This window comes from Anastrepha ludens, chromosome X (genome assembly GCF_028408465.1).
Source record: "Anastrepha ludens isolate Willacy chromosome X, idAnaLude1.1, whole genome shotgun sequence".
Lineage (NCBI taxonomy): Eukaryota > Metazoa > Arthropoda > Insecta > Diptera > Tephritidae > Anastrepha > Anastrepha ludens.
In genome coordinates this window covers 83,024,955-83,049,445 of record NC_071503.1, presented here as the reverse complement: position 1 = coordinate 83,049,445, position 24,491 = coordinate 83,024,955, and the positions used below count along the sequence as shown (strand labels likewise).

General features: G+C 36.2%; 4 protein-coding genes across 4 annotated transcripts; 3 read left to right on the top strand and 1 right to left on the bottom strand.

The window, feature by feature from the left end:
* Positions 1-129: 129 nt before the first annotated feature.
* On the top strand, positions 130-2,053 carry LOC128870289 (uncharacterized). Its single transcript, XM_054112892.1, has 2 exons — positions 130-1,328; positions 1,385-2,053. The coding sequence occupies exons 1-2, from the start codon at positions 1,290-1,292 to the stop codon at positions 2,051-2,053; spliced, it is 708 nt and encodes a 235-aa protein (XP_053968867.1). The 5' UTR covers positions 130-1,289.
* Positions 2,054-9,225: 7,172 nt separating this feature from the next.
* On the top strand, positions 9,226-11,075 carry LOC128869202 (uncharacterized). The gene is made up of 2 exons (XM_054111722.1): positions 9,226-10,345; positions 10,402-11,075. The coding sequence occupies exons 1-2, from the start codon at positions 10,229-10,231 to the stop codon at positions 11,068-11,070; spliced, it is 786 nt and encodes a 261-aa protein (XP_053967697.1). The 5' UTR covers positions 9,226-10,228; the 3' UTR covers positions 11,071-11,075.
* Positions 11,076-16,987: 5,912 nt separating this feature from the next.
* Positions 16,988-18,170, bottom strand: LOC128869201 (uncharacterized). Its single transcript, XM_054111721.1, has 3 exons — positions 17,952-18,170; positions 17,718-17,898; positions 16,988-17,661 (listed from the first exon to the last, which is right to left on the bottom strand). Coding segments are annotated over exons 1-3 (852 nt in total). The 5' UTR covers positions 17,954-18,170; the 3' UTR covers positions 16,988-16,992.
* Positions 18,171-20,676: 2,506 nt separating this feature from the next.
* Positions 20,677-22,712, top strand: LOC128869200 (uncharacterized). The gene is made up of 2 exons (XM_054111719.1): positions 20,677-21,982; positions 22,039-22,712. Exons 1-2 carry the CDS (start codon positions 21,944-21,946, stop codon positions 22,705-22,707), a joined length of 708 nt encoding a protein of 235 aa, XP_053967694.1. The 5' UTR covers positions 20,677-21,943; the 3' UTR covers positions 22,708-22,712.
* The last annotated feature ends 1,779 nt before the right edge of the window (positions 22,713-24,491 follow it).

Genomic DNA, 24,491 nt, shown 5'->3' with positions numbered 1-24,491 from the left:
TAATTTTTTTGTGGATCTTAATACTTTTAGATTTCTGTTGTTAGAAAAATAATTTACATAGACATCCTGAAGTTGTACAAAAAGTCGGTCGTCCTCGCAAAAAATACACATCACACCTTTATCCTTCAGTACTTTCCTCAGAACTCCTACCAAGTTGCTAGTATCAGTAACCGTTATAAAGTTTTTTACCTTCTTATGTTTAATTTGCATTATAAACTTTTCAGTATTCCCTTTTTTGAAATGCAGTTGGTTTTTGTAAACATTTATTGGTTTTTCTGTAATATAAATATAACAAGAGCTGTCCTCTTGCCCACTATGTACGGTCGCCGAGTTTGAACTTGCGTCATTTTGGTCTTCTTCCTCCTTATTATTGATTTCCAAATTTGGCAATCTTGACAGCTCGTCTGCCACATTTATTTTGCCCTTAACGTGTACAATTTTATAATCAAATTCATTTAATTTGATTTTCCACCTTTGCAGTTTAAGGTTTGGCTCCTTCAATGAATCCAGCCAAACTAAAGGTTTGTGGTCCGTTTTAATAGTGAATTTTCGGCCCCATAAATATTGCCTAAAGTACTTCGTTGCCGCCACAATGGCGAGTAGTTCTTTCTCTATTGTGGAATACCTACGTTTATGTTCATTCAATGTTCTACTGTAATAAGATATAACTTTTTCGTTCTGCATTAAGACAACACCGATCGCAAAATTTGATGCATCCGTGACAAGGGTGAAACTTTTAGAATAATCGGGATAGATAAGAATTGGGTCAGTCATCAAGAGTAACTTGAGTTTCTTAAAGGCATTGATGTAGTCCCTGTCAGAAACATTTATTTCCGCTCCTTTTTTCAAATATTTTGTCATGTGGTAGGCAATCTTTGAATAGTCTCTTATGAACTTTCGATAATAGCCCGTGATCCCCAAAAACGATTTAATTTCCTTTTCCGTTTTCGGTAGCTCTATTCTTTGAATCGCTTCAACCTTCTGAGGATTCGGTTTAATGCCGTCATCAGTGACTATATGTCCCAAAAATTCGGTCTGTCTCTGCAAAAATGAGCTTTGTCTAGTTGTATTTTGAGATTAACCTCACTCAATCGTTGAAGTATTCGGCCTTATCACGCACTCCATCGTAAACTGTTTTTCGGAGAAGTTACTACAAAAACATTCATGCATTTCGAACAACTCCGAACGTAAATTCGAAAACCGGAGAATAGCATTCACTGAACACACTTTAGTGCTCTAAGGAAGAAGCGTCTGAGTTTTGGAAAAAGGTGGCGGAGGAGCTTAACAGCATGGGCCCACCTCAGAAAGACATCACTAGCTGGAAAAAGGTAAAATGTGTTATTTACTGTGCCTTGTTTGTGTGTATATATATCGTGTTTACTAGGTATGGCTAGACTGGAAGGCGTATATTAAAAGGAAGCTACCGGAAAACAAAATAGAACAGAGGGCTATTGGTGGCGGTCAAAACAGGCAGCACCATTTCAATGAAATGGAGGAAGCTGTCATCCGATTGACGGCACTAAAGACTAGCACGAATGGAATTGAAAACACTGTGAGTATTGGGCTACCTGTTGAAGGCGATTCTGAAGCTGAGATCGGGGCTGACGTGTCAATGACGTCATCGAGCCGCAGTCCAGCACTTCCGAGACGTATTTCCTCTGCGCGCAAACCAACTGATACAAGTACAGCAGAAGTACTTCAAGACCATTTTTTGCTTCAAAAGGAATTTCAGGAAAAGACCATAGCACACTATTCAATACAGGAACAAAGGCTGGAAGATATTTGTTCCGGTATACGACGATTATACCTAGCAATGGAAAAGCACTACGACCTGAAGAATGCAGAAGTGGAAGAAACCCATAGACACAACCAATCCATGGAAGATTTGATCAATGCTAAAAATTCAATAAAAAAACAAATGTTATTAGTTGAGCAAAAAAGCTTAAAGCGATTTCCAAAAACAACTGAAATTTATACATATGTATGTATGTATATGTACATTCCTTTATTTATACACAAGTGCTTATCAAAAGTTCAAATAAAAAAAGTGTAAATGAATTAATACATATAAGTCTTGCTATTTTTAATTGAATATTACAGTCGTATTAATGTTGAAGACATAGATTCCCTTATCCGAATAGCTACATCAGTATATGTTGAAGGAGAAGGTTCATACGTTTGATTAAAATGGTTTTCTTCAACATTTTCTGAAAAATCATCAACCACGCGATAATGGATACAAATATTGTGCAATGCTGCGGCAACGCATCGAAGGCATCTGAATCGGTTCTTAAATACACCTATGGTCCTTTTTTAAGTATTTCTGGCTTTTGCATGTACTATTTTATTGTAGTTTCCTTCGGCGCTTCCTGTTGTAGGTGAACGAAAAGGTGTCATTAACTATGGCTCTAGAGCATATCCAGCGTCTCCTGTGGAATGAATAAAATCATTTTAGCAAAAAACTATTCAAACGGTCTATATGTGTATGCACATACCCAAAAGCCAAGTGTTTCGTTCGCCGTTTAGGTATTTATTTTCAAAAAAATTTCGCGCGCTGCTTACGTTCCAAATATGAGCATCGTGGTTGCTGCCAGGATACTGCGCATTCACGTAGCAAATTCTCATTTTATTATCGCATATCTACAATAAATAAAAAATTAGAAAGATATTTGAAATATCAGTTTTTGCAAGACTTACAATCATAGCATTGATGCTATAGTATTTGTCCTTAGCTGGCGCAACAATTTTAATGTGTGTTCCGTCTACACATAAAATCGCACCAGGAAATCCATATTTTTGATAAAAGTCCATCTTTGCTTGTCTTTTTTCTACGTTGCTTAAATCAAGATTCACCCACTGAGGACATAGGTGACATTGAAGAGTGTGTAACACGTCTTTTAATACGCCACACAATGTGGATTGAGCCATGGGAATGTCAAAGTCCTTTCCCACTCCATGCTGGTACCCACCCTCCGCAAAAAAACGTAATACGGAAGACAAACGCTGGAGCGAAGAGATGGAGCACGGCCTCATTGAGCGTGCATTTCCATCTAGGACACTTAAGACGTACAAAAACGCCGCCTTATTCAAGCGGTAAATTTTAGTAAACCTGTTTCATAAAATAAAGTTAACCTATGAAGTTATTCCTATACTTACATTGTGTCCTCGACATCGAGCGGATTGCTTGCGTCCCTTAATATTTTTCGTTGAATTTTCATATTCGATCTACTTCTTTCACCTTCCGCCTCCACCAACATTATAGAAAACATCAACGAAAAATCCATAACACTTAAAAGATTTGTTTTTCCAATATATATTCCAGTCTAATTAAATTTATTTACGCTTGTCTTTATTGAAATTTCAATTTATTGCAAAACATTTGATTTCGAAACTTCAAAATTTAAAATGTGCGTATGGCAACAACTTTTTCGAATTCACATGGGTTGCATGATAAAAAATTGCTCCGATTCGGAGCGGACATTTACATTCGGAGATTTGCTACGATGGATTGTGTGATAGGGCAGATTAACTTGAATAGTCGTTGAAAATATCAGAATGTCGTCGAGGTAAACGACACAAATCTTGTTTATGTACTCAGCAAGGACACCGTTCATCATTCTCTGAAACGTGGCAGGTGAGTTTTTCAACCCAAATGGCATCCGTAGGAATTCATAATGTCCCGTGGCCGTGGAGAATGCAGTCTTTGGAACATCCTTAGGATTCACTTCTATCTGGTGAAAACCCTTAGCCAGATCGATAGTAGAAAAATAATTGCATCTCCCCAATTTGTCAAACATGTCTTCCATGCTTGGCATGGGGAATTTGTCATCTATAGTGATAGCGTTTAGCTTCCTATAATCGATGACTATACGCCACTTTTGAATACTGGAATGGACACCCCTTTTGGGAACTACCCAAATAGGTGCGTTGTATGGGCTACAAGAGGGTCTAATAATGCCTTGCTTCAACATCAGATCAATCTGTCTATCAACTTCCTCTCTATGAACTTGGGGGTATCTATACAACTTCGAATAAATGGGGATATCATCTGTAGTCTGGATCCTATGTTTGACCTCACTCGTAAATGTCAGGTCGTCACTATCCTTATAAAATGTTTAAGAAAATTTGGAGAGGACTCTATTTAAGCCTTCGATTTCCTCATTGTTCAGATGGTTTGCCCGTATGTATTGCATTATATCTCTAAACTGTAATATGTTATGAAACACATTAGTTTCTTGACAAGAAAGATCAATTGGTTCGTTCATTGAACGGGAGTAATATTCCTCCTCTTCTCTGTTAAAAAAATAGTTTGATTATACTTTTCTCAGTTGAAATCACTCGGTCGTTGTAGGAAATATTGACAGCAAGGTTGACTAAAATGTTATTTCCTATGAGTCCATCGAATCTGTCAGCGAAATTATATTCCAAAAAATCGACATGGAAATTTTCAAGGCCAAACTCTTTAAAAAGTGATATTGTACATTTTTTCTTAATACTAATATCTTTATTACATGCTCTAAGAGTTATATCTATAGCCGATTTCCATTTCTCATTACATACTCCGCGGTTTATTATGCTAAACTCCGCTCCGGTGTCTATTACAAACCTGAGCCTTCTAATTGGGTTGTCTATGACTATTAGGGAATGTATCTGGGAGGCCACTTATTTGAAAATTTTGAAAATTACTCGAAATGTCCATAGGTTCAATTGCCTGATTTTGATTGTTTTGTTCGTGTCGAGTGCGTTGCGACGCATTAAAACTCCGCGATTGCCGAGTGAACCTGTCCTCTCTTGATTGTGAGGAAGTTGGCCATTCAGTGCCCCTATTAAAATTACCCTGATTCCTTGGCTGAAAATGATTGGTTTCCCGGAAGCTTCCACTCTGTTGTGGGTGACGATAATTTGGCATTCCTGAATCGTTTCTTTTGTAGCTGGTATTATTATTCTGAGATTGCCTTCTACTGTAGCGGTTGGTATTGTTCAATGAGAGACCGGTAAAGTTCAAGTAACCGATTTCCTCTATTATGGCATAAGCATTCGACATTGTGGATGGATTTCTACCTATTATTATGCACTTAACTGGCTCCGGTAGACTTTGTCGGAACACTTCCAAAACCAAGTTTTTGTTTCTGGTAGCTTGAAGGGCCGTCAAGGTATCATCTAGCAGATATGAGTTGTTTAGTCTGACTAAAAGTTTGTTTAATTTACTTTAAAAATGTCCTATGTCATGCGTGCATCGGCACATATTTATCTCATCAAAAATTGTTTCTTTAGGAGTGTGATCTCCGTGTTCTCTAATGAGCACCGTTCGTAATTCTAACCACGTGAGTACTTGTCCGTTCCTTGCGAGGGAATCTCTCGCTTTGTCTACCAATCTGTCCTCAATGTACCCTAACAGGGTCTTTTTAGTTCGACACTAAGGGGTTCCATTATGGATGACAATGACTCAACTCGTTTTATAAAATTTGGTAAGTCGAGACTGTTGCCATTGAATTGTTGTATGGCACAAATACATTTTCTAGCTACCTCAAATTGTTCCATTTTAATGCTATTCTTTCTTTCTATTCCAAGCAGAAAATAATTTTTAATTAATAAAATTTTCCCCTTTTGTTGTTTTTTTTTTCAATTAACAAAAAATTAAGTTATTCAACTATATTTGTATCAACTTACTACTAAAAGTAGAATAAGCAGGTTGATAAGTTGGTGCCTTGGACTTCCTGACCGACCTTCTGTTAGAGTTGGTTGATTTGATCTTCCTGTGGGTTTTCCTATGGTACCTCACTGATGTTTATTCATACACGGATCTCTACCAATTCTCGATGTTTCACACTTAAGATTATGTGCGTGTTTTTTTTTTTGTTTTCGTTTTTGTGGGTATTGTCAATTTTTCCTATTTTGTTATTCTTTTCCGTAAACAGTTATTTTAATTAGCTATTGTTTCGTTAGCAGTTATTTTCACCAAAAATTTTTTGTTAACAGTTATTTTCATTAACTATTTTTTCGTTAACAGTTATTTTCACTAACTATTTTTTCGTTAACAGTTATTTTCACTAACTATTTTTTTTACTGTTCGCGGCTCTAACTATTATATGCGCTAATAGTTTTATTTGAGAACGAACACCGGTTTTCCCGACTGCGCCAATAATGAGTTCGAACGAGAATGAATCTTTATTTCAAACTGAACAACTGATTCTCATTTCCTTAAGAGTAGAGCTTAAAAGTACCTATTACAATTTTAACCGTGAGAAAGAATAAATGTGCATAAAAGCACATTTGCCAAACAAACTTCATGTTGTAATATTAGAAGTTTGTTTGCTCGCTAAACCGTTGTGGGATTTTGAAGAATACACTGACGTCTGCGTCTAGCGTTTTGTGGGAATAAAAATTAAAGCATAAAAATGAATACGTGAAATATAAAGATTACATGTATGTGACTTCCCCATCCTTAGGTTTTGCACTCCGGGCAAATGAGTCAGGGTAATCTTTAAGTTTTAGTTCTATTTTGTTCTTTCTCACTTTACAACATTTAATTCTTATTATTAAAACTATAATTACCGTTAAAAGCATAAAAATCAAACTTATAGTAGTGCCATGCGTTATATTGTTCTTAAATTCAATGTATTTAATAATTTCTCTGTTCTTAATGCTTTGAAGATGAAGTTTATCCAAAGTGACGTTATTAACAATCTTTGTAAAGTTTACATAGTTCACTGGTATAAGAACGCCATGATCAAATTTATCAAACAAATTTTCAAACACAAATTCTTTTATTTTAATTGTACAATTAAAAAATTTCATTATGTTATTGCCCTTGACAAAATAAGGCTGATCGTTGCAATTGTGATTTATTTTGGTAAATTCAAGTAATTTTGTTATTACAAGACCTGATTGAATTTCCTTAATTATAGGCTCTCTATTTACTTTAAGTCTACTGGAAAGAATTTCTAATACAGTTGTCATCATGGAACATAAGGTTTTTTTTCACCAACATTTTTTCTTGGTTCCTGTATACCTCCTTTCCTTGAACCACCACTTCTTCTATTGGCAAATCTAATTCCTCATAATTGTTGTTCGGCGATGGTATAATGAGGGCTCTAAAGTAGGTTTCTGTTGTGAATTTTGAAATCTGTAGTACAAAGATCAATTTGTTTTCAAAGAACATAGTACTTGTTCCTAGGTAAGGTAAAGTTTCCACCGTAATATTGTATTTAGTTTTTTCCTCTTCGGACAAAATGTCGTGCGGTAATATGATCTGTTTGCTCATCATAACAACATCTCATATTTTATCTATTTGCTTATTCAGAATGTTAAGGTCAGCATACATTTGTAAAACAACCCTAAACTTTTCCACCATATTGAGCGCCCTGTTTACCAAGGCTGTAATATTTCATAAAAGGGCATTCACTTTATTTTTTTGCCTGTTGACACTATCAACCACGGTATTTAGATTCTTAATCAGTTCATTGTTGATTTCCACCTGCTTGTTCGTTTGGTATGTTATTTGTTTTGCATTGCTGTCCAACGTTTGTAGATGATTATAAATTTCTTTTGCGTCATCGTCGTCCATGGTTCCCCACACCATCTTCAAAAACGATCCATCAATGTTTATCAGTCCTCTTTTTGCTCTGTTATTCTTATAGACGTGTGGAATTAGTGTTGCTAAAGTTGTCCTTGTTAGTTTAATTTCTCGTTGAATCAATTCATTATCATGTTCGTCCACAAGATTAAGTTTTAGATTTCAATTTCATTTGCCCCAGATCCTGCTATCATCATCAGCATGGTGAAGGTGAAGACGTTCATTCTGCAAAAACTATTAAATCTGTTGTTTGAATTTGTGTCTCATTTGAGTTTTATAATATTTCTTATTTCTCCTATTACTAGTGTCTGTGACATAATTACCATTTTTCCGGAATTGTGATAGCCTTTTTTATTTGAGACTATTTTTCTGAATGTCCCTGTTCCGTACAATTGAATCCGTCTAGTCGAAATTTTCTGTTCGATTTTCATTCAGCTTATTCGTTCTTACTAGCATTTCTTTCTTGAACTGTTCTGCAAGCTGTTGGATTTTCTCTCTGTCAAAATTTTTCTCAATAAAGTAAATGGGTCTTAATTTAGTTGTTGAGTGAATAGTGTTGTTGTAAATTGTAATTATTCTATGTGTTTTGCCTTCAGTGTCTTCGTCTGTCACTGTTCTATCAGCTGTTATAATCCGAATGTGTTCATTCAATGTACCGGGTAGGCGTTCAACGTCTGCATTGCCTGTTTTGTGATGGGCGGTTGTTACATGCGAGTCAATGTTATTTTCATTTAAAAACAGTTTAACTGCTTCATGTAGCATGCACCTATCATTGTCATAAACCAGTTTTTTCATTTTTCCTAAAAATCGTATTCTTTCCTTAAGAGCAGAGAGTATAGACAGCCAAGTTCTATCAGCCAGTTTGTGTACTGTGGCGTATTTTGAAAGTATATCTATTGTTGTTAAAAACATTACGTTTCGGAATGGGAACCAAATGTCCATGTGGACAATGTCATTAAAACTACCTGGTGATTCACTCATCTGGTATGGAACCTTTACCGGTCTCCTGTCGAATTTAGCCAACTGGCAGACATCACAATTATTAATAAACTTCGTTTTTAGGTTCATAAACCCCGGGAAATAATACTTCGATTTCAATTCCGCAAACCCCTCATTTATGCCACGATGGTTATTAGTCAGGTGTTCATCCTTAATTATATTTAGTGCCTCATCCGTATCTGTAATTTCTTTTAATTTTTTTGTGGATCTTAATACTTTTAAATTTCTGTTGTTAGAAAAATAATTTACATAGACATCCTGAAGTTGTACAAAAAGTCGGTCGTCCTCGCAAAAAATACACATCACGCCTTTATCCTTCAGTACTTTCCTCAGAACTCCTACCAAGTTGCTAGTATCAGTAACCGTTATAAAGTTTTTTACCTTCTTATGTTTAATTTGCATTATAAACTTTTCAGTATTCCCTTTTTTGAAATGCAGTTGGTTTTTGTAAACATTTATTGGTTTTTCTGTAATATAAATATAACAAGAGCTGTCCTCTTGCCCACTATGTACGGTCGCCGAGTTTGAACTTGCGTCATTTTGGTCTTCTTCCTCATTATTATTGATTTCCGAATTTGGCAATCTTGACAGCCCGTCTGCCACATTTATTTTGCCCTTAACGTGTACAATTTTATAATCAAACTCATTTAATTTGATTTTTCACCTTTGCAGTTTAAGGTTTGGCTCCTTCAATGAATCCAGCCAAACTAAAGGTTTGTGGTCCGTTTTAATAGTGAATTTTCGGCCCCATAAATATTGCCTAAAGTACTTCGTTGCCGCCACAATGGCGAGTAGTTCTTTCTCTATTGTGGAATACCTACATACGTTTATGTTCATTCAATGTTCTACTGTAATAAGATATAACTTTTTCGTTCTGCATTAAGACAGCACCGATCGCAAAATTTGATACATCCGTGACAAGGGTGAAACTTTTAGAATAATCGGGATAGATAAGAATTGGGTCAGTCATCAAGAGTAACTTGAGTTTCTTAAAGGCATTGATGTAGTCCATGTCGGAAACATTTATTTCCGCTCCTTTCTTCAAATATTTTGTCATGTGATAGGCAATCTTTGAATAGTCTCTTATGAACTTTCGATAATAGCCCGTGATCCCCAAAAACGATTTAATTTCCTTTTCCGTTTTTGGTAGCTCTATTCTTTGAATCGCTTCAACCTTCTGAGGATTCGGTTTAATGCCGTCATCAGTGACTATATGTTCCAAACATTCGGTCTGTCTCTGCAAAAATGAGCTTTGTCTAGTTGTATTTTGAGATTAACCTCACTCAATCGTTGAAGTATTCGGCCTTATCACGCACTCCATCGTAAACTGTATTTCGGAGAAGTTACTACAAAAACATTCATGTATTTCGAACAACTCCGAACGTAAATTCGAAAATCGGAGAATAGCATTCACTGAACACACTTTAAATGTCAAATTGTCACATTTCCCACAATTTTTCTACGGCAAGTTTTTGTAAGCGGAAAATCCACGAAAAATTGAAATAAATTAAAATATAGTGAAAAAATTATAAAAATGTAAGTATTTATTGAATAAACGCGCAATCAGTATTTAATTTGTCAAAATACAAGTCCAAAATAACAACAAGGCAACAGTATGCGGCTTTGCTGGTGTTGCTGCAAGAAAAGCCCTCTATGGCACACGGCTTTTCAAAGTGCTCTAAGGAAGAAGCGTCTGAGTTTTGGAAAAAGGTGGCGGAGGAGCTTAACAGCATGGGCCCACCTCAGAAAAACATCACTAGCTGGGAAAAGGTAAAATGTGTTATTTACTGTGCCTTGTTTGTGTGTATATATATCGTGTTTACTAGGTATGGCTAGACTGGAAGGCGTATATTAAAAGGAAGCTACCGGAAAACAAAATAGAACAGAGGGCTACTGGTGGCGGTCGAAACAGGCAGCACCATTTCAATGAAATGGAGGAAGCTGTCATCCGATTGACTGCACTAGAGACTAGCACGAATGGAATTGAAAACACTGTGAGTGTTGGGCTACCTGTTGAAGGCGATTCTGAAGCTGAGATCGGGGCGGACGTGTCAATGACGTCATCGAGCCGCAGTCCAGCACTTCCGAGACGTATTTCCTCTGCGCGCAAACCAACTGATACAAGTACAGCAGAAGTACTTCAAGACCATTTTTTGCTTCAAAAGGAATTTCAGGAAAAGACCATAGCACACTATTCAATACAGGAACAAAAGCCGGAAGATATTTGTTCCGGTATACGACGATTATACCTAGCAATGGAAAAGCACTACGACCTGAAGAATGCAGAAGTGGAAGAAACCCATAGACACAACCAATCCATGGAAGATTTGATCAATGCTAAAAATTCAATAAAAAAACAAATGTTATTAGTTGAGCAAAAAAGCTTAAAGCGATTTCCAAAAACAACTGAAATTTATACATATGTATGTATGTATATGTACATTCCTTTATTTATACACAAGTGCCTATCAAAAGTTCAAATAAAAAAAGTGTAAATGAATTAATACATATAAGTCTTGCTATTTTTAATTGAATATTACAGTCGTATTAATGTTGAAGACATAGATTCCCTTATCCGAATAGCTACATCAGTATATGTTGAAGGAGAAGGTTCATACGTTTGATTAAAATGGTTTTCTTCAACATTTTCTGAAAAATCATCAACCACGCGATAATGGATACAAATATTGTGCAATGCTGCGGCAACGTTCACTATTTGGCAAACCTTCATGGGTTCATAATAAAGCTCACGAGCACCCAGAAGGCATCTGAATCGGTTCTTAAATACACCTATGGTCCTTTCTATAGTATTTCTGGCTTTTGCATGTATTTTATTGTAGTTTCCTTCGGCGCTTCCTGTTGTAATATAGGTGAACGAAAAGGTGTCATTAACCATGGCTCAAGAGCATATCCAGCGTCTCCTGTGGAATGAATGAAATCATTTTAGCAAAAAATTATTCAAACGGTATATATGTGTATGCACATACCCAAAAGCCAAATGTTTCGTTCGCCGTTTAGGTATTTATTTTCAAAAAAATTTCGCGCGCTGCTTACGTTCCAAATATGAGCATCGTGGTTGCTGCCAGGATACTGCGCATTCACGTAGCAAATTCTCATTTTATTATCGCATATCTGCAATAAATAAAAAATTAGAAAGATATTTGAAATATCAGTTTTTGCAAGACTTACAATCATAGCATTGATGCTATAGTACCCTTTACGATTAAAATACAGGAATTTGTCCTTAGCTGGCGCAACAATTTTAATGTGTGTTCCGTCTACACATAAAATCGCACCAGGAAATCCATATTTTTGATAAAAGTCCATCTTTGCTTGTCTTTTTTCTTCGTTGCTTAAATCAAGATTCACCCACTGAGGACATAGGTGACATTGAAGAGTGTGTAACACGCCTTTTAATACGCCACAAAATGTGGATTGAGCCATGGGAATGTCAAAGTCCTTTCCCACTCCATGCTGGTACCCACCGTCCGCAAAAAAACGTAATACGGAAGACAAACGCTGGAGCGAAGAGATGGAGCACGGCCTCATTGAGCCTGCATTTCCATCTAGGACACTTAAGACGTACAAAAACGCCGCCTTATTCAATCGGTAATTTTTAGTAAACCTGTTTCATAAAATAAAGTTAACCTATGAAGTTATGAAGTTATTCCTATACTTACATTGTGTCCTCGACATCGAGCGGATTGCTTGCGTCCCTTAATATTTTTCGTTGAATTTTCATATTCGATCTACTTCTTTCACCTTCCGCCTCCACCAACATTATAGAAAATATCAACGAAAAATCCATAACACTTAAAAGCTTTGTTTTTCCAATATATATTCCAGTCTAATTAAATTTATTTACGCTTGTCTTTATTGAAATTTCAATTTATTGCAAAACATTTGATTTCGAAACTTCAAAATTTAAAATGTGCGTATGGCAACAACTTTTTCGAATTCACATGGGTTGCATGATAAAAAATTGCTCCGATTCGGAGCGGACATTTACATTCGGAGATTTGCTACGATGGATTGTGTGATAGGGCAGATTAACTTGAATAGACGTTGAAAATATCAGAATGTCGTCGAGGTAAACGACACAAATCTTGTTTATGTACTCTGCAAGGACACCGTTCATCATTCTCTGAAACGTGGCAGGTGAGTTTTTCAACCCAAATGGCATGCGTAGGAATTCATAATGTCCCGTGGCCGTGGAGAATGCAGTCTTTGGAACATCCTTAGGATTCACTTCTATCTGGTGAAAACCCTTAGCCAGATCGATAGTAGAAAAATAATTGCATCTCCCCAATTTGTCAAACATGTCTTCCATGCTTGGCATGGGGAATTTGTCATTTATAGTGATAGCGTTTAGCTTCCTATAATCGATGACTATACGCCACTTTTGAATACTGGAATGGACACCCCTTTTGGGAACTACCCAAATAGGTGCGTTGTATGGGCTACAAGAGGGTCTAATAATGCCTTGCTTCAACATCAGATCAATCTGTCTATCAACTTCCTCTCTATGAACTTGGGGGTATCTATATAACTTCGAATAAAGGGGGATATCATCTGTAGTCTGGATCCTATGTTTGACTTCACTCGTAAATGTCAGGTCGTCACTATCCTTATAAAATGTTTTAGAAAATTTGGAGAGGACTCTCTTTAAGCCTTCGATTTCCTCATTGTTCAGATGGTTTGTCCGTATGTATTGCATTATGTCTCTAAACTGTAATCTGTTATGAAACACATTAGTTTCTTGACAAGAAAGATCAATTGGTTCGTTCATTGAACGGGAGTAATATTCCTCCTCTTCTCTGTTAAAAAAATATTTTGATTATACTTTTCTCAGTTGAAATCACTCGGTCGTTGTAGGAAATATTGACATCAAGGTTGACTAAAATGTTATTTCCTATGAGTCCATCGAATCTGTCAGCGAAATTATATTCCAAAAAATCGACATGGAAATTTTCAAGGCCAAACTCTTTAAAAAGTGATATTGTACATTTTTTCTTAATACTAATATCTTTATTACATGCTCTAAGAGTTATATCTATAGCCGATTTCCATTTCTCATTACATACTCCGCGTTTTATTATGCTAAACTCCGCTCCGGTGTCTATTACAAACCTGAGCCTTCTAATTGGGTTGTCTATGACTATTAGGGCATGTATCTGGGAGGCCACTTATTTGAAAATTTTGAAAATTACTCGAAATGTCCATAGGTTCAATTGCCTGATTTTGATTGTTTTGTTCGTGTCGAGTGCGTTGCGACGCATTAAAACTCCGCGATTGCCGAGTGAACCTGTCCTCTCTTGATTGTGAGGAAGTTGGCCATTCAGTGCCCCTATTAAAATTACCCTGATTCCTTGGCTGAAAATGATTGGTTTCCCGGAAGCTTCCACTCTGTTGTGGATGACGATAATTTGGCATTCCTGAATCGTTTCTTTTGTAGCTGGTATTATTATTCTGAGATTGCCTTCTACTGTAGCGGTTGGTATTGTTCAATGAGAGACCGGTAAAGTTCAAGTAACCGATTTCCTCTATTATGGCATAAGCATTCGACATTGTGGATGGATTTCTACCTATTATTATGCACTTAACTGGCTCCGGTAGACTTTGTCGGAACACTTCCAAAACCAAGTTTTTGTTTCTGGTAGCTTGAAGGGCCGTCAAGGTATCATCTAGCAGATATGAATTGTTTAGTCTGACTAAAAGTTTGTTTAATTTACTTTAAAAATGTCCTATGTCATGCGTGCATCGGCACATATTTATCTCATCAAAAATTTTTTCTTTAGGAGTGTGATCTCCGTGTTCTCTAATGAGCACCGTTCGTAATTCTAACCACGTGAGTACTTGTCCGTTCCTTGCGAGGGAATCTCTCGCTTTGTCTACCAATCTGTCCTCAATGTATCCTAACAGGATTCTTTTTAGTTCGACACTAAGGGGTTCCATTTTGGATGACAATGACTCAACTCGTTTTATAAAATTTGGTAAGTCGAGAGTGTTGCCATTGAATTGTTGTATGGCATAAATAGCTACCTAGCTACCTCAAATTGTTCCATTTTAATGCTATTCTTTCTTTCTATTCCAAGCAGAAAATAATTTTTAATTAATAAAATTTTTCCCCTTTTGTTGTTTTTTTTTCAATTAACAAAAAATTAAGTTATTCAACTATATTTGTATCAACTTACTACTAAAAGTAGAATAAGCAGGTTGATAAAGTTGGTGCCTTGGACTTCCTGACCGACCTTCTGTTAGAGTTGGTTGATTTGATCTTGCTGTGGGTTTTCCTATGGTACCTCACTGATGTTTATTCATACACGGATCTCTACCAATTCTCGATGTTTCACACTTAAGATTATGTGCGTGTTTTTTTTTTTTGTTTTCGTTTTTGTGGGTATTGTCAATTTTTCCTATTTTGTTATTCTTTTCCGTAAACAGTTATTTTAATTAGCTATTGTTTCGTTAGCAGTTATTTTCACCAAAAATTTTTTGTTAACAGTTATTTTCATTAACTATTTTTTCGTTAACAGTTATTATCACTAACTATTTTTTTTACTGTTCGAGGCTCTAACTATTATATGCGCTAATAGTTTTATTTGAGAACGAACACCGTTTTTCCCGACTGCGCCAATAATGAGTTCGAACGAGAATGAATCTTTATTTCAAACTGAACAACTGATTCTCATTTCCTTAAGAGTAGAGCTTAAAAGTACCTATTACAATTTTAACCGTGAGAAAGAATAAATGTGCATAATAAGCACATTTGCCAAACAAACTTCATGTTGTAATATTAGAAGTTTGTTTGCTCGCTAAACCGTTGTGGAATTTTGAAGAATACACTGACGTCTGCGTCTAGCGTTTTGTGGGAATAAAAATTAAAGCATAAAAATGAATACGTGAAATATACTGCCCTATCACACAATCCATCGTAGCAAATCTCCGAATGTATATTAAATGTCCGCTCCGAATCGGAGCAATTTTTTATCATGCAACCCATGTGAATTCGAAAAAGTTGTTGCCATACGCACATTTTAAATTTTGAAGTTTCGAAATCAGATGTTTTGCAATAAATTGAAATTTCAATAAAGACAAGCGTGAATAAATTTAATTAGACTGAAATATATATTGGAAAAACAAAGCTTTTAAGTGTTATGGATTCTTCGTTGACATTTTCTATAATGTTGGTGGAGGCGGAAGGTGAAAGAAGTAGATCGAATATGAAAGTTCAACGAAAAATATTAAGGGACGCAAGCAATCCGCTCGTTGTCGAGGACACAATGTAAGTATAGGAATAACTTCATAACTTCATAGGTTAACTTTATTTTATGAAACAGGTTTACTAAAAATTACCGATTGAATAAGGCGGCGTTTTTGTACGTCTTAAGTGTCCTAGATGGAAATGCAGGCTCAATGAGGCCGTGCTCCATCTCTTCGCTCCAGCGTTTGTCTTCCGTATTACGTTTTTTTGCGGACGGTGGGTACCAGCATGGAGTGGGAAAGGACTTTGACATTCCCATGGCTCAATCCACATTTTGTGGCGTATTAAAAGGCGTGTTACACACTCTTCAATGTCACCTATGTCCTCAGTGGGTGAATCTTGATTTAAGCAACGAAGAAAAAAGACAAGCAAAGATGGACTTTTATCAAAAATATGGATTTCCTGGTGCGATTTTATGTGTAGACGGAACACACATTAAAATTGTTGCGCCAGCTAAGGACAAATTCCTGTATTTTAATCGTAAAGGGTACTATAGCATCAATGCTATGATTGTAAGTCTTGCAAAAACTGATATTTCAAATATCTTTCTAATTTTTTATTTATTGCAGATATGCGATAATAAAATGAGAATTTGGAACGTAAGCAGCGCGCGAAATTTTTTTGAAAATAAATACCTAAACGGCGAACGAAACATTTGGCTTTTGGGTATGTGCATACACATATATACCGTTTGAATAATTTTTTGCTAAAATGATTTCATTCATTCCACAGGAGACGCTGGATATGCTCTTGAGCCATGGTTAATGACACCTTTTCGTTCACCTACAACAGGAAGCGCCGAAGGAAAATACAATAAAATACATGCAAAAGCCAGAAATACTATAGAAAGGACCATAGGTGTATTTAAGAACCGATTCAGATGCCTTCTGGGTGCTCGTGAGCTTTATTATGAACCCATGAAGGTTTGCCAAATAGTGAACGTTGCCGCAGCATTGCACAATATTTGTATCCATTATCGCGTGGTTGATGATTTTTCAGAAAATGTTGAAGAAAACCATTTTAATCAAACGTATGAACCTTCTCCTTCAACATATACTGATGTAGCTATTCGGATAAGGGAATCTATGTCTTCAACATTAATACGACTGTAATATTCAATTAAAAATAGCAAGACTTATATGTATTAATTCATTTACACTTTTTTTATTTGAACTTTTGATAGGCACTTGTGTATAAATAAAGGAATGTACATATACATACATACATATGTATAAATTTCAGTTGTTTTTGGAAATCGCTTTAAGCTTTTTTGCTCAACTAATAACATTTGTTTTTTTATTGAATTTTTAGCATTGATCAAATCTTCCATGGATTGGTTGTGTCTATGGGTTTCTTCCACTTCTGCATTCTTCAGGTCGTAGTGCTTTTCCATTACTAGGTATAATCGTCGTATACCGGAACAAATATCTTCCGGCTTTTGTTCCTGTATTGAATAGTGTGCTATGGTCTTTTCCTGAAATTCCTTTTGAAGCAAAAAATGGTCTTGAAGTACTTCTGCTGTAGTTGTATCAGTTGGTTTGCGCGCAGAGGAAATACGTCTCGGAAGTGCTGGACTGCGGCTCGATGACGTCATTGACACGTCAGCCCCGATCTCAGCTTCAGAATCGCCTGCAACAGGTAGCCCAACACTCACAGTGTTTTCAATTCCATTCGTGCTAGTCTTTAGTGCAGCCAATCGGATGACAGCTTCCTCTATTTCATTGAAATGGTGCTGCCTGTTTCGACCGCCACCAGTAGCCCTCTGTTCTATTTTGTTTTCCGGTAGCTTCCTTTTAATATACGCCTTCCAGTCTAGCCATACCTAGTAAACACGATATATATACACACAAACAAGGCACAGTTAATAACACATTTTACCTTTTTCCAGCTAGTGATGTCTTTCTGAGGTGGGCCCATGCTGTTAAGCTCCTCCGCCACCTTTTTCCAAAACTCAGACGCTTCTTCCTTAGAGCACTTTGAAAAGCCGTGTGCCATAGAGGGCTTTTCTTGCAGCAACTCCAGCAAAGCCGCATACTGTTGCCTTGTTGTTATTTTGGACCTGTATTTTGACAAATTAAATACTGATTGCGCGTTTATTCAATAAATACTTACATTTTTATAATTTTTTCACTTTATTTTAATTTATTTCAATTTTTCGTGGATTTTCCGCTTACAAAAACTTGCCGTAGAAAAATTGTGGGAAATGTGACAATTTGACATTTAGAGTGTGCTCAGTGAATGCTATTCTCCGATTTTCGAATTTACGTTCGGAGTTGTTCGAAATGCATGAATGCTTTTGTAGTAACTTCTCCGAAAAACAGTATACGATGGAGTGCGTGATAAGGCCGATAAAGATTACATGTATGTGACTTCCCCATCCTTAGGTTTTGCCCTCCGGGCAAATGGGTCAGGGTAATCTTTAAGTTTTAGTTCTATTTTGTTCTTTCTCACTTTACAACATTTAATTCTTATTATTAAAACTATAATTACCGTTAAAAGCATAAAAATCAAACTTATAGTAGTGCCATGCGTTATATTGTTCTTAAATTCAATGTATGTAATAATTTCTCTGTTCTTAATGCTTTGAAGATGAAGTTTATCCAAAGTAACGTTATTAACAATCTTTGTAAAGTTTACATAGTTCACTGGTATAAGAACGCCATGATCAAATTTATCAAACAAATTTTCAAACACAAATTCTTTTATTTTAATTGTACAATTAAAAAATTTCATTATGTTATTGCCCTTGACAAAATAAGGCTGATCGTTGCAATTGTGATTTATTTTGGTAAATTGAAGAAATTTTGTTATTACAAGACCTGATTGAATTTCCTTAATTATAGGCTCTCTATTTACTTTAAGTCTACAATCATTATTCTGCTGGAAAGAATTTCTAATACAGTTGCCATCATGGAGCATAAGGTTTTTTTTCACCAACATTTTTTCTTTGTTCCTGTATACCTCCTTTCCTTGAACCACCACTTCTTCTATTGGCAAATCTAATTCCTCATAATTGTTGTTCGGCGATGGTATAATGAGGGCTCTAAAGTAGGTTTCTGTTGTGAATTTTGAAATCTGTAGTACAAAGATCAATTTGTTTTCGAAGAACACAGTACTTGTTCTAAGGTAAGGTAAAGTTTCCACCGTAATGTCGTATTTAGTTTTTTCCTCTTCGGACAAAATGTCGTGCGGTAATATGATCTGTTTGCTCATCATAACAACATCTCATATTTTATCTATTTGCTTATTCAGAATGTTAAGGTCAGCATACATTTGTAAAACAACCCTAAACTTTTCCACCATATTGAGCGCCCTGTTTACCAAGGCTGTAATATTTCATAAAAGGGCATTCACTTTATTTTTTTGCCTGTTGACACTATCAACCACGGTATTTAGATTCTTAATCAGTTCATTGTTGATTTCCACCTGCTTGTTCGTTTGGTATGTTATTTGTTTTGCATTGCTGTCCAACGTTTGTAGATGATTATAAATTTCTTTTGCGTCATCGTCGTCCTTTGTTCCCCACACCATCTTCAAAAACGATCCATCAATGTTTATCAGTCCTCTTTTTGCTCTGTTATTCTTATAGACGTGTGGAATTAGTGTTGCTAAAGTTGTCCTTGTTAGTTTAATTTCTCGTTGAATCAATTCATTATCATGTTCATCCACAAGATTAAGTTTTATTACATTTTCCTCCGTTTTTTCCAAACAGTATTGGAAGGTATTTAAATCTGCGATGTGTAATACATTGAGATATTTGTCTACAACTGCCTCGGGCTCCATTTTATATATCACAAATCCACCATCTGGGTTTATTTGGTAGATTTCAATTTCATTTGCCCCAGATCCTGCTATCATCATCAGCATGGTGAAGGTGAAGACGTTCATTCTGCAAAAACCATTAAATCTGTTGTTTGAATTTGTGTCTCATTTGAGTTTTATAATATTTCTTATTTCTCCTATTACTAGTGTCTGTGACATAAGTACCATTTTTCCGGAATTGTGATAGCCTTTTGTATTTGAGACTATTTTTCTGAATGTCCCTGTTCCGTACAATTGAATCCGTCAAGTCGAAATTTTCTGTTCGATTTTCATTCAGCTTATTCGTTCTTACTAGCATTTCTTTCTTGAACTGTTCTGCAAGCTGTTGGATTTTCTCTCTGTCAAAATTTTTCTCAATAAAGTAAATGGGTCTTAATTTAGTTGTTGAGTGAATAGTGTTGTTGTAAATTGTAATTATTCTATGTGTTTTGTCTTCAGTGTCTTCGTCTGTCACTGTTCTATCAGCTGTTATAATCCGAATTTGTTCATTCAATGTACCGTGTAGGCGTTCAACGTCTGCATTGCCTGTTTTGTGATGGGCGGTTGTTACATGCGAGTCAATGTTATTTTCATTTAAAAACAGTTTAACTGCTTCATGTAGCATGCACCTATCATTGTCATAAACCAGTTTTTTCATTTTTCCTAAAAATCGTATTCTTTCCTTAAGAGCAGAGAGTATAGACAGCCAAGTTCTATCAGCCAGTTTGTGTACTGTGGCGTATTTTGAAAGTTTATCTATTGTTGTTAAAAACATTACGTTTCGGAATGGGAACCAAATGTCCATGTGGACAATGTCATTAAAACTACCTGGTGATTCACTCATCTGGTATGGAACCTTTACCGGTCTCCTGTCGAATTTAGCCAACTGGCAGACATCACAATTATTAATAAACTTCGTTATTAGGTTTATAAGCCCAGGGAAATAATACTTCGATTTATGCCACGATCGTTATTCCTCAGCTGTTCATCCTTAATTGTATCTGTAATTTCTTTTAATTTTTTTGTGGATCTTAATACTTTTAGATTTCTGTTGTTAGAAAAATAATTTACATAGACATCCTGAAGTTGTACAAAAAGTCGGTCGTCCTCGCAAAAAATACACATCACGCCTTTATCCTTCAGTACTTTCCTCAGAACTCCTACCAAGTTGCTAGTATCAGTAACCGTTATAAAGTTTTTTACCTTCTTATGTTTAATTTGCATTATAAACTTTTCAGTATTCCCTTTTTTGAAATGCAGTTGGTTTTTGTAAACATTTATTGGTTTTTCTGTAATATAAATATAACAAGAGCTGTCCTCTTGCCCACTATGTACGGTCGCCGAGTTTGAACTTGCGTCATTTTGGTCTTCTTCCTCCTTATTATTGATTTCCAAATTTGGCAATCTTGACAGCTCGTCTGCCACATTTATTTTGCCCTTAACGTGTACAATTTTATAATCAAATTCATTTAATTTGATTTTCCACCTTTGCAGTTTAAGGTTTGGCTCCTTCAATGAATCCAGCCAAACTAAAGGTTTGTGGTCCGTTTTAATAGTGAATTGTCGGCCCCATAAATATTGCCTAAAGTACTTCGTTGCCGCCACAATGGCGAGTAGTTCTTTCTCTATTGTGGAATACCTACGTTTATGTTCATTCAATGTTCTACTGTAATAAGATATAACTTTTTCGTTCTGCATTAAGACAACACCGATCGCAAAATTTGATGCATCCGTGACAAGGGTGAAACTTTTAGAATAATCGGGATAGATAAGAATTGGGTCAGTCATCAAGAGTAACTTGAGTTTCTTAAAGGCATTGATGTAGTCCCTGTCAGAAACATTTATTTCCGCTCCTTTTTTCAAATATTTTGTCATGTGGTAGGCAATCTTTGAATAGTCTCTTATGAACTTTCGATAATAGCCCGTGATCCCCAAAAACGATTTAATTTCCTTTTCCGTTTTCGGTAGCTCTATTCTTTGAATCGCTTCAACCTTCTGAGGATTCGGTTTAATGCCGTCATCAGTGACTATATGTCCCAAAAATTCGGTCTGTCTCTGCAAAAATGAGCTTTGTCTAGTTGTATTTTGAGATTAACCTCACTCAATCGTTGAAGTATTCGGCCTTATCACGCAATCCATCGTAAACTGTTTTTCGGAGAAGTTACTACAAAAACATTCATGCATTTCGAACAACTCCGAACGTAAATTCGAAAACCGGAGAATAGCATTCACTGAACACACTTTAGTGCTCTAAGGAAGAAGCGTCTGAGTTTTGGAAAAAGGTGGCGGAGGAGCTTAACAGCATGGGCCCACCTCAGAAAGACATCACTAGCTGGAAAAAGGTAAAATGTGTTATTTACTGTGCCTTGTTTGTGTGTATATATATCGTGTTTACTAGGTATGGCTAGACTGGAAGGCGTATATTAAAAGGAAGCTACCGGAAAACAAAATAGAACAGAGGGCTATTGGTGGCGGTCGAAACAGGCAGCACCATTTCAATGAAATGGAGGAAGCTGTCATCCGATTGACGGCACTAGAGACTAGCACGAATGGAATTGAAAACACTGTGAGTATTGGGCTACCTGTTGAAGGCGATTCTGAAGCTGAGATCGGGGCTGACGTGTCAATGACGTCATCGAGCCGCAGTCCAGCACTTCCGAGACGTATTTCCTCTGCGCGCAAACCAACTGATACAAGTACAGCAGAAGTACTTCAAGACCATTTTTTGCTTCAAAAGGAATTTCAGGAAAAGACCATAGCACACTATTCAATACAGGAACAAAGGCTGGAAGATATTTGTTCCGGTATACGACGATTATACCTAGCAATGGAAAAGCACTACGACCTGAAGAATGCAGAAGTGGAAGAAACCCATAGACACAACCAATCCATGGAAGATTTGATCAATGCTAAAAATTCAATAAAAAAACAAATGTTATTAGTTGAGCAAAAAAGCTTAAAGCGATTTCCAAAAACAACTGAAATTTATACATATGTATGTATGTATATGTACATTCCTTTATTTATACACAAGTGCCTATCAAAAGTTCAAATAAAAAAAGTGTAAATGAATTAATACATATAAGTCTTGCTATTTTTAATTGAATATTACAGTCGTATTAATGTTGAAGACATAGATTCCCTTATCCGAATAGCTACATCAGTATATGTTGAAGGAGAAGGTTCATACGTTTGATTAAAATGGTTTTCTTCAACATTTTCTGAAAAATCATCAACCACGCGATAATGGATACAAATATTGTGCAATGCTGCGGCAACGCATCGAAGGCATCTGAATCGGTTCTTAAATACACCTATGGTCCTTTTTTAAGTATTTCTGGCTTTTGCATGTACTATTTTATTGTAGTTTCCTTCGGCGCTTCCTGTTGTAGGTGAACGAAAAGGTGTCATTAACCATGGCTCTAGAGCATATCCAGCGTCTCCTGTGGAATGATTAAAATCATTTTAGCAAAAAACTATTCAAACGGTCTATATGTGTATGCACATACCCAAAAGCCAAGTGTTTCGTTCGCCGTTTAGGTATTTATTTTCAAAAAAATTTCGCGCGCTGCTTACGTTCCAAATATGAGCATCGTGGTTGCTGCCAGGATACTGCGCATTCACGTAGCAAATTCTCATTTTATTATCGCATATCTACAATAAATAAAAAATTAGAAAGATATTTGAAATATCAGTTTTTGCAAGACTTACAATCATAGCATTGATGCTATAGTATTTGTCCTTAGCTGGCGCAACAATTTTAATGTGTGTTCCGTCTACACATAAAATCGCACCAGGAAATCCATATTTTTGATAAAAGTCCATCTTTGCTTGTCTTTTTTCTACGTTGCTTAAATCAAGATTCACCCACTGAGGACATAGGTGACATTGAAGAGTGTGTAACACGTCTTTTAATACGCCACACAATGTGGATTGAGCCATGGGAATGTCAAAGTCCTTTCCCACTCCATGCTGGTACCCACCGTCCGCAAAAAAACGTAATACGGAAGACAAACGCTGGAGCGAAGAGATGGAGCACGGCCTCATTGAGCGTGCATTTCCATCTAGGACACTTAAGACGTACAAAAATGCCGCCTTATTCAAGCGGTAATTTTTAGTAAACCTGTTTCATAAAATAAAGTTAACCTATGAAGTTATTCCTATACTTACATTGTGTCCTCGACATCGAGCGGATTGCTTGCGTCCCTTAATATTTTTCGTTGAATTTTCATATTCGATCTACTTCTTTCACCTTCCGCCTCCACCAACATTATAGAAAATATCAACGAAAAATCCATAACACTTAAAAGCTTTGTTTTTCCAATATATATTCCAGTCTAATTAAATTTATTTACGCTTGTCTTTATTGAAATTTCAATTTATTGCAAAACATTTGATTTCGAAACGTCAAAATTTAAAATGTGCGTATGGTAACAACTTTTTCGAATTCACATGGGTTGCATGATAAAAAATTGCTCCGATTCGGAGCGGACATTTACATTCGGAGATTTGCTACGATGGATTGTGTGATAGGGCAGATTAACTTGAATAGACGTTGAAAATATCAGAATGTCGTCGAGGTAAACGACACAAATCTTGTTTATGTACTCAGCAAGGACACCGTTCATCATTCTTTGAAACGCGGCAGGTGAGTTTTTCAACCCAAATGACACCCGAAGGAATTCATAATGTCCCGTGGCCGTGGAGAATGCAGTCTTTGGAACATCCTTAGGATTCACTTCTATCTGGTGAAAACCCTTAGCCAGATCGATAGTAGAAAAATAATTGCATCTCCCCAATTTGTCAAACATGTCTTCCATGCTTGGCATGGGGAATTTGTCATTTATAGTG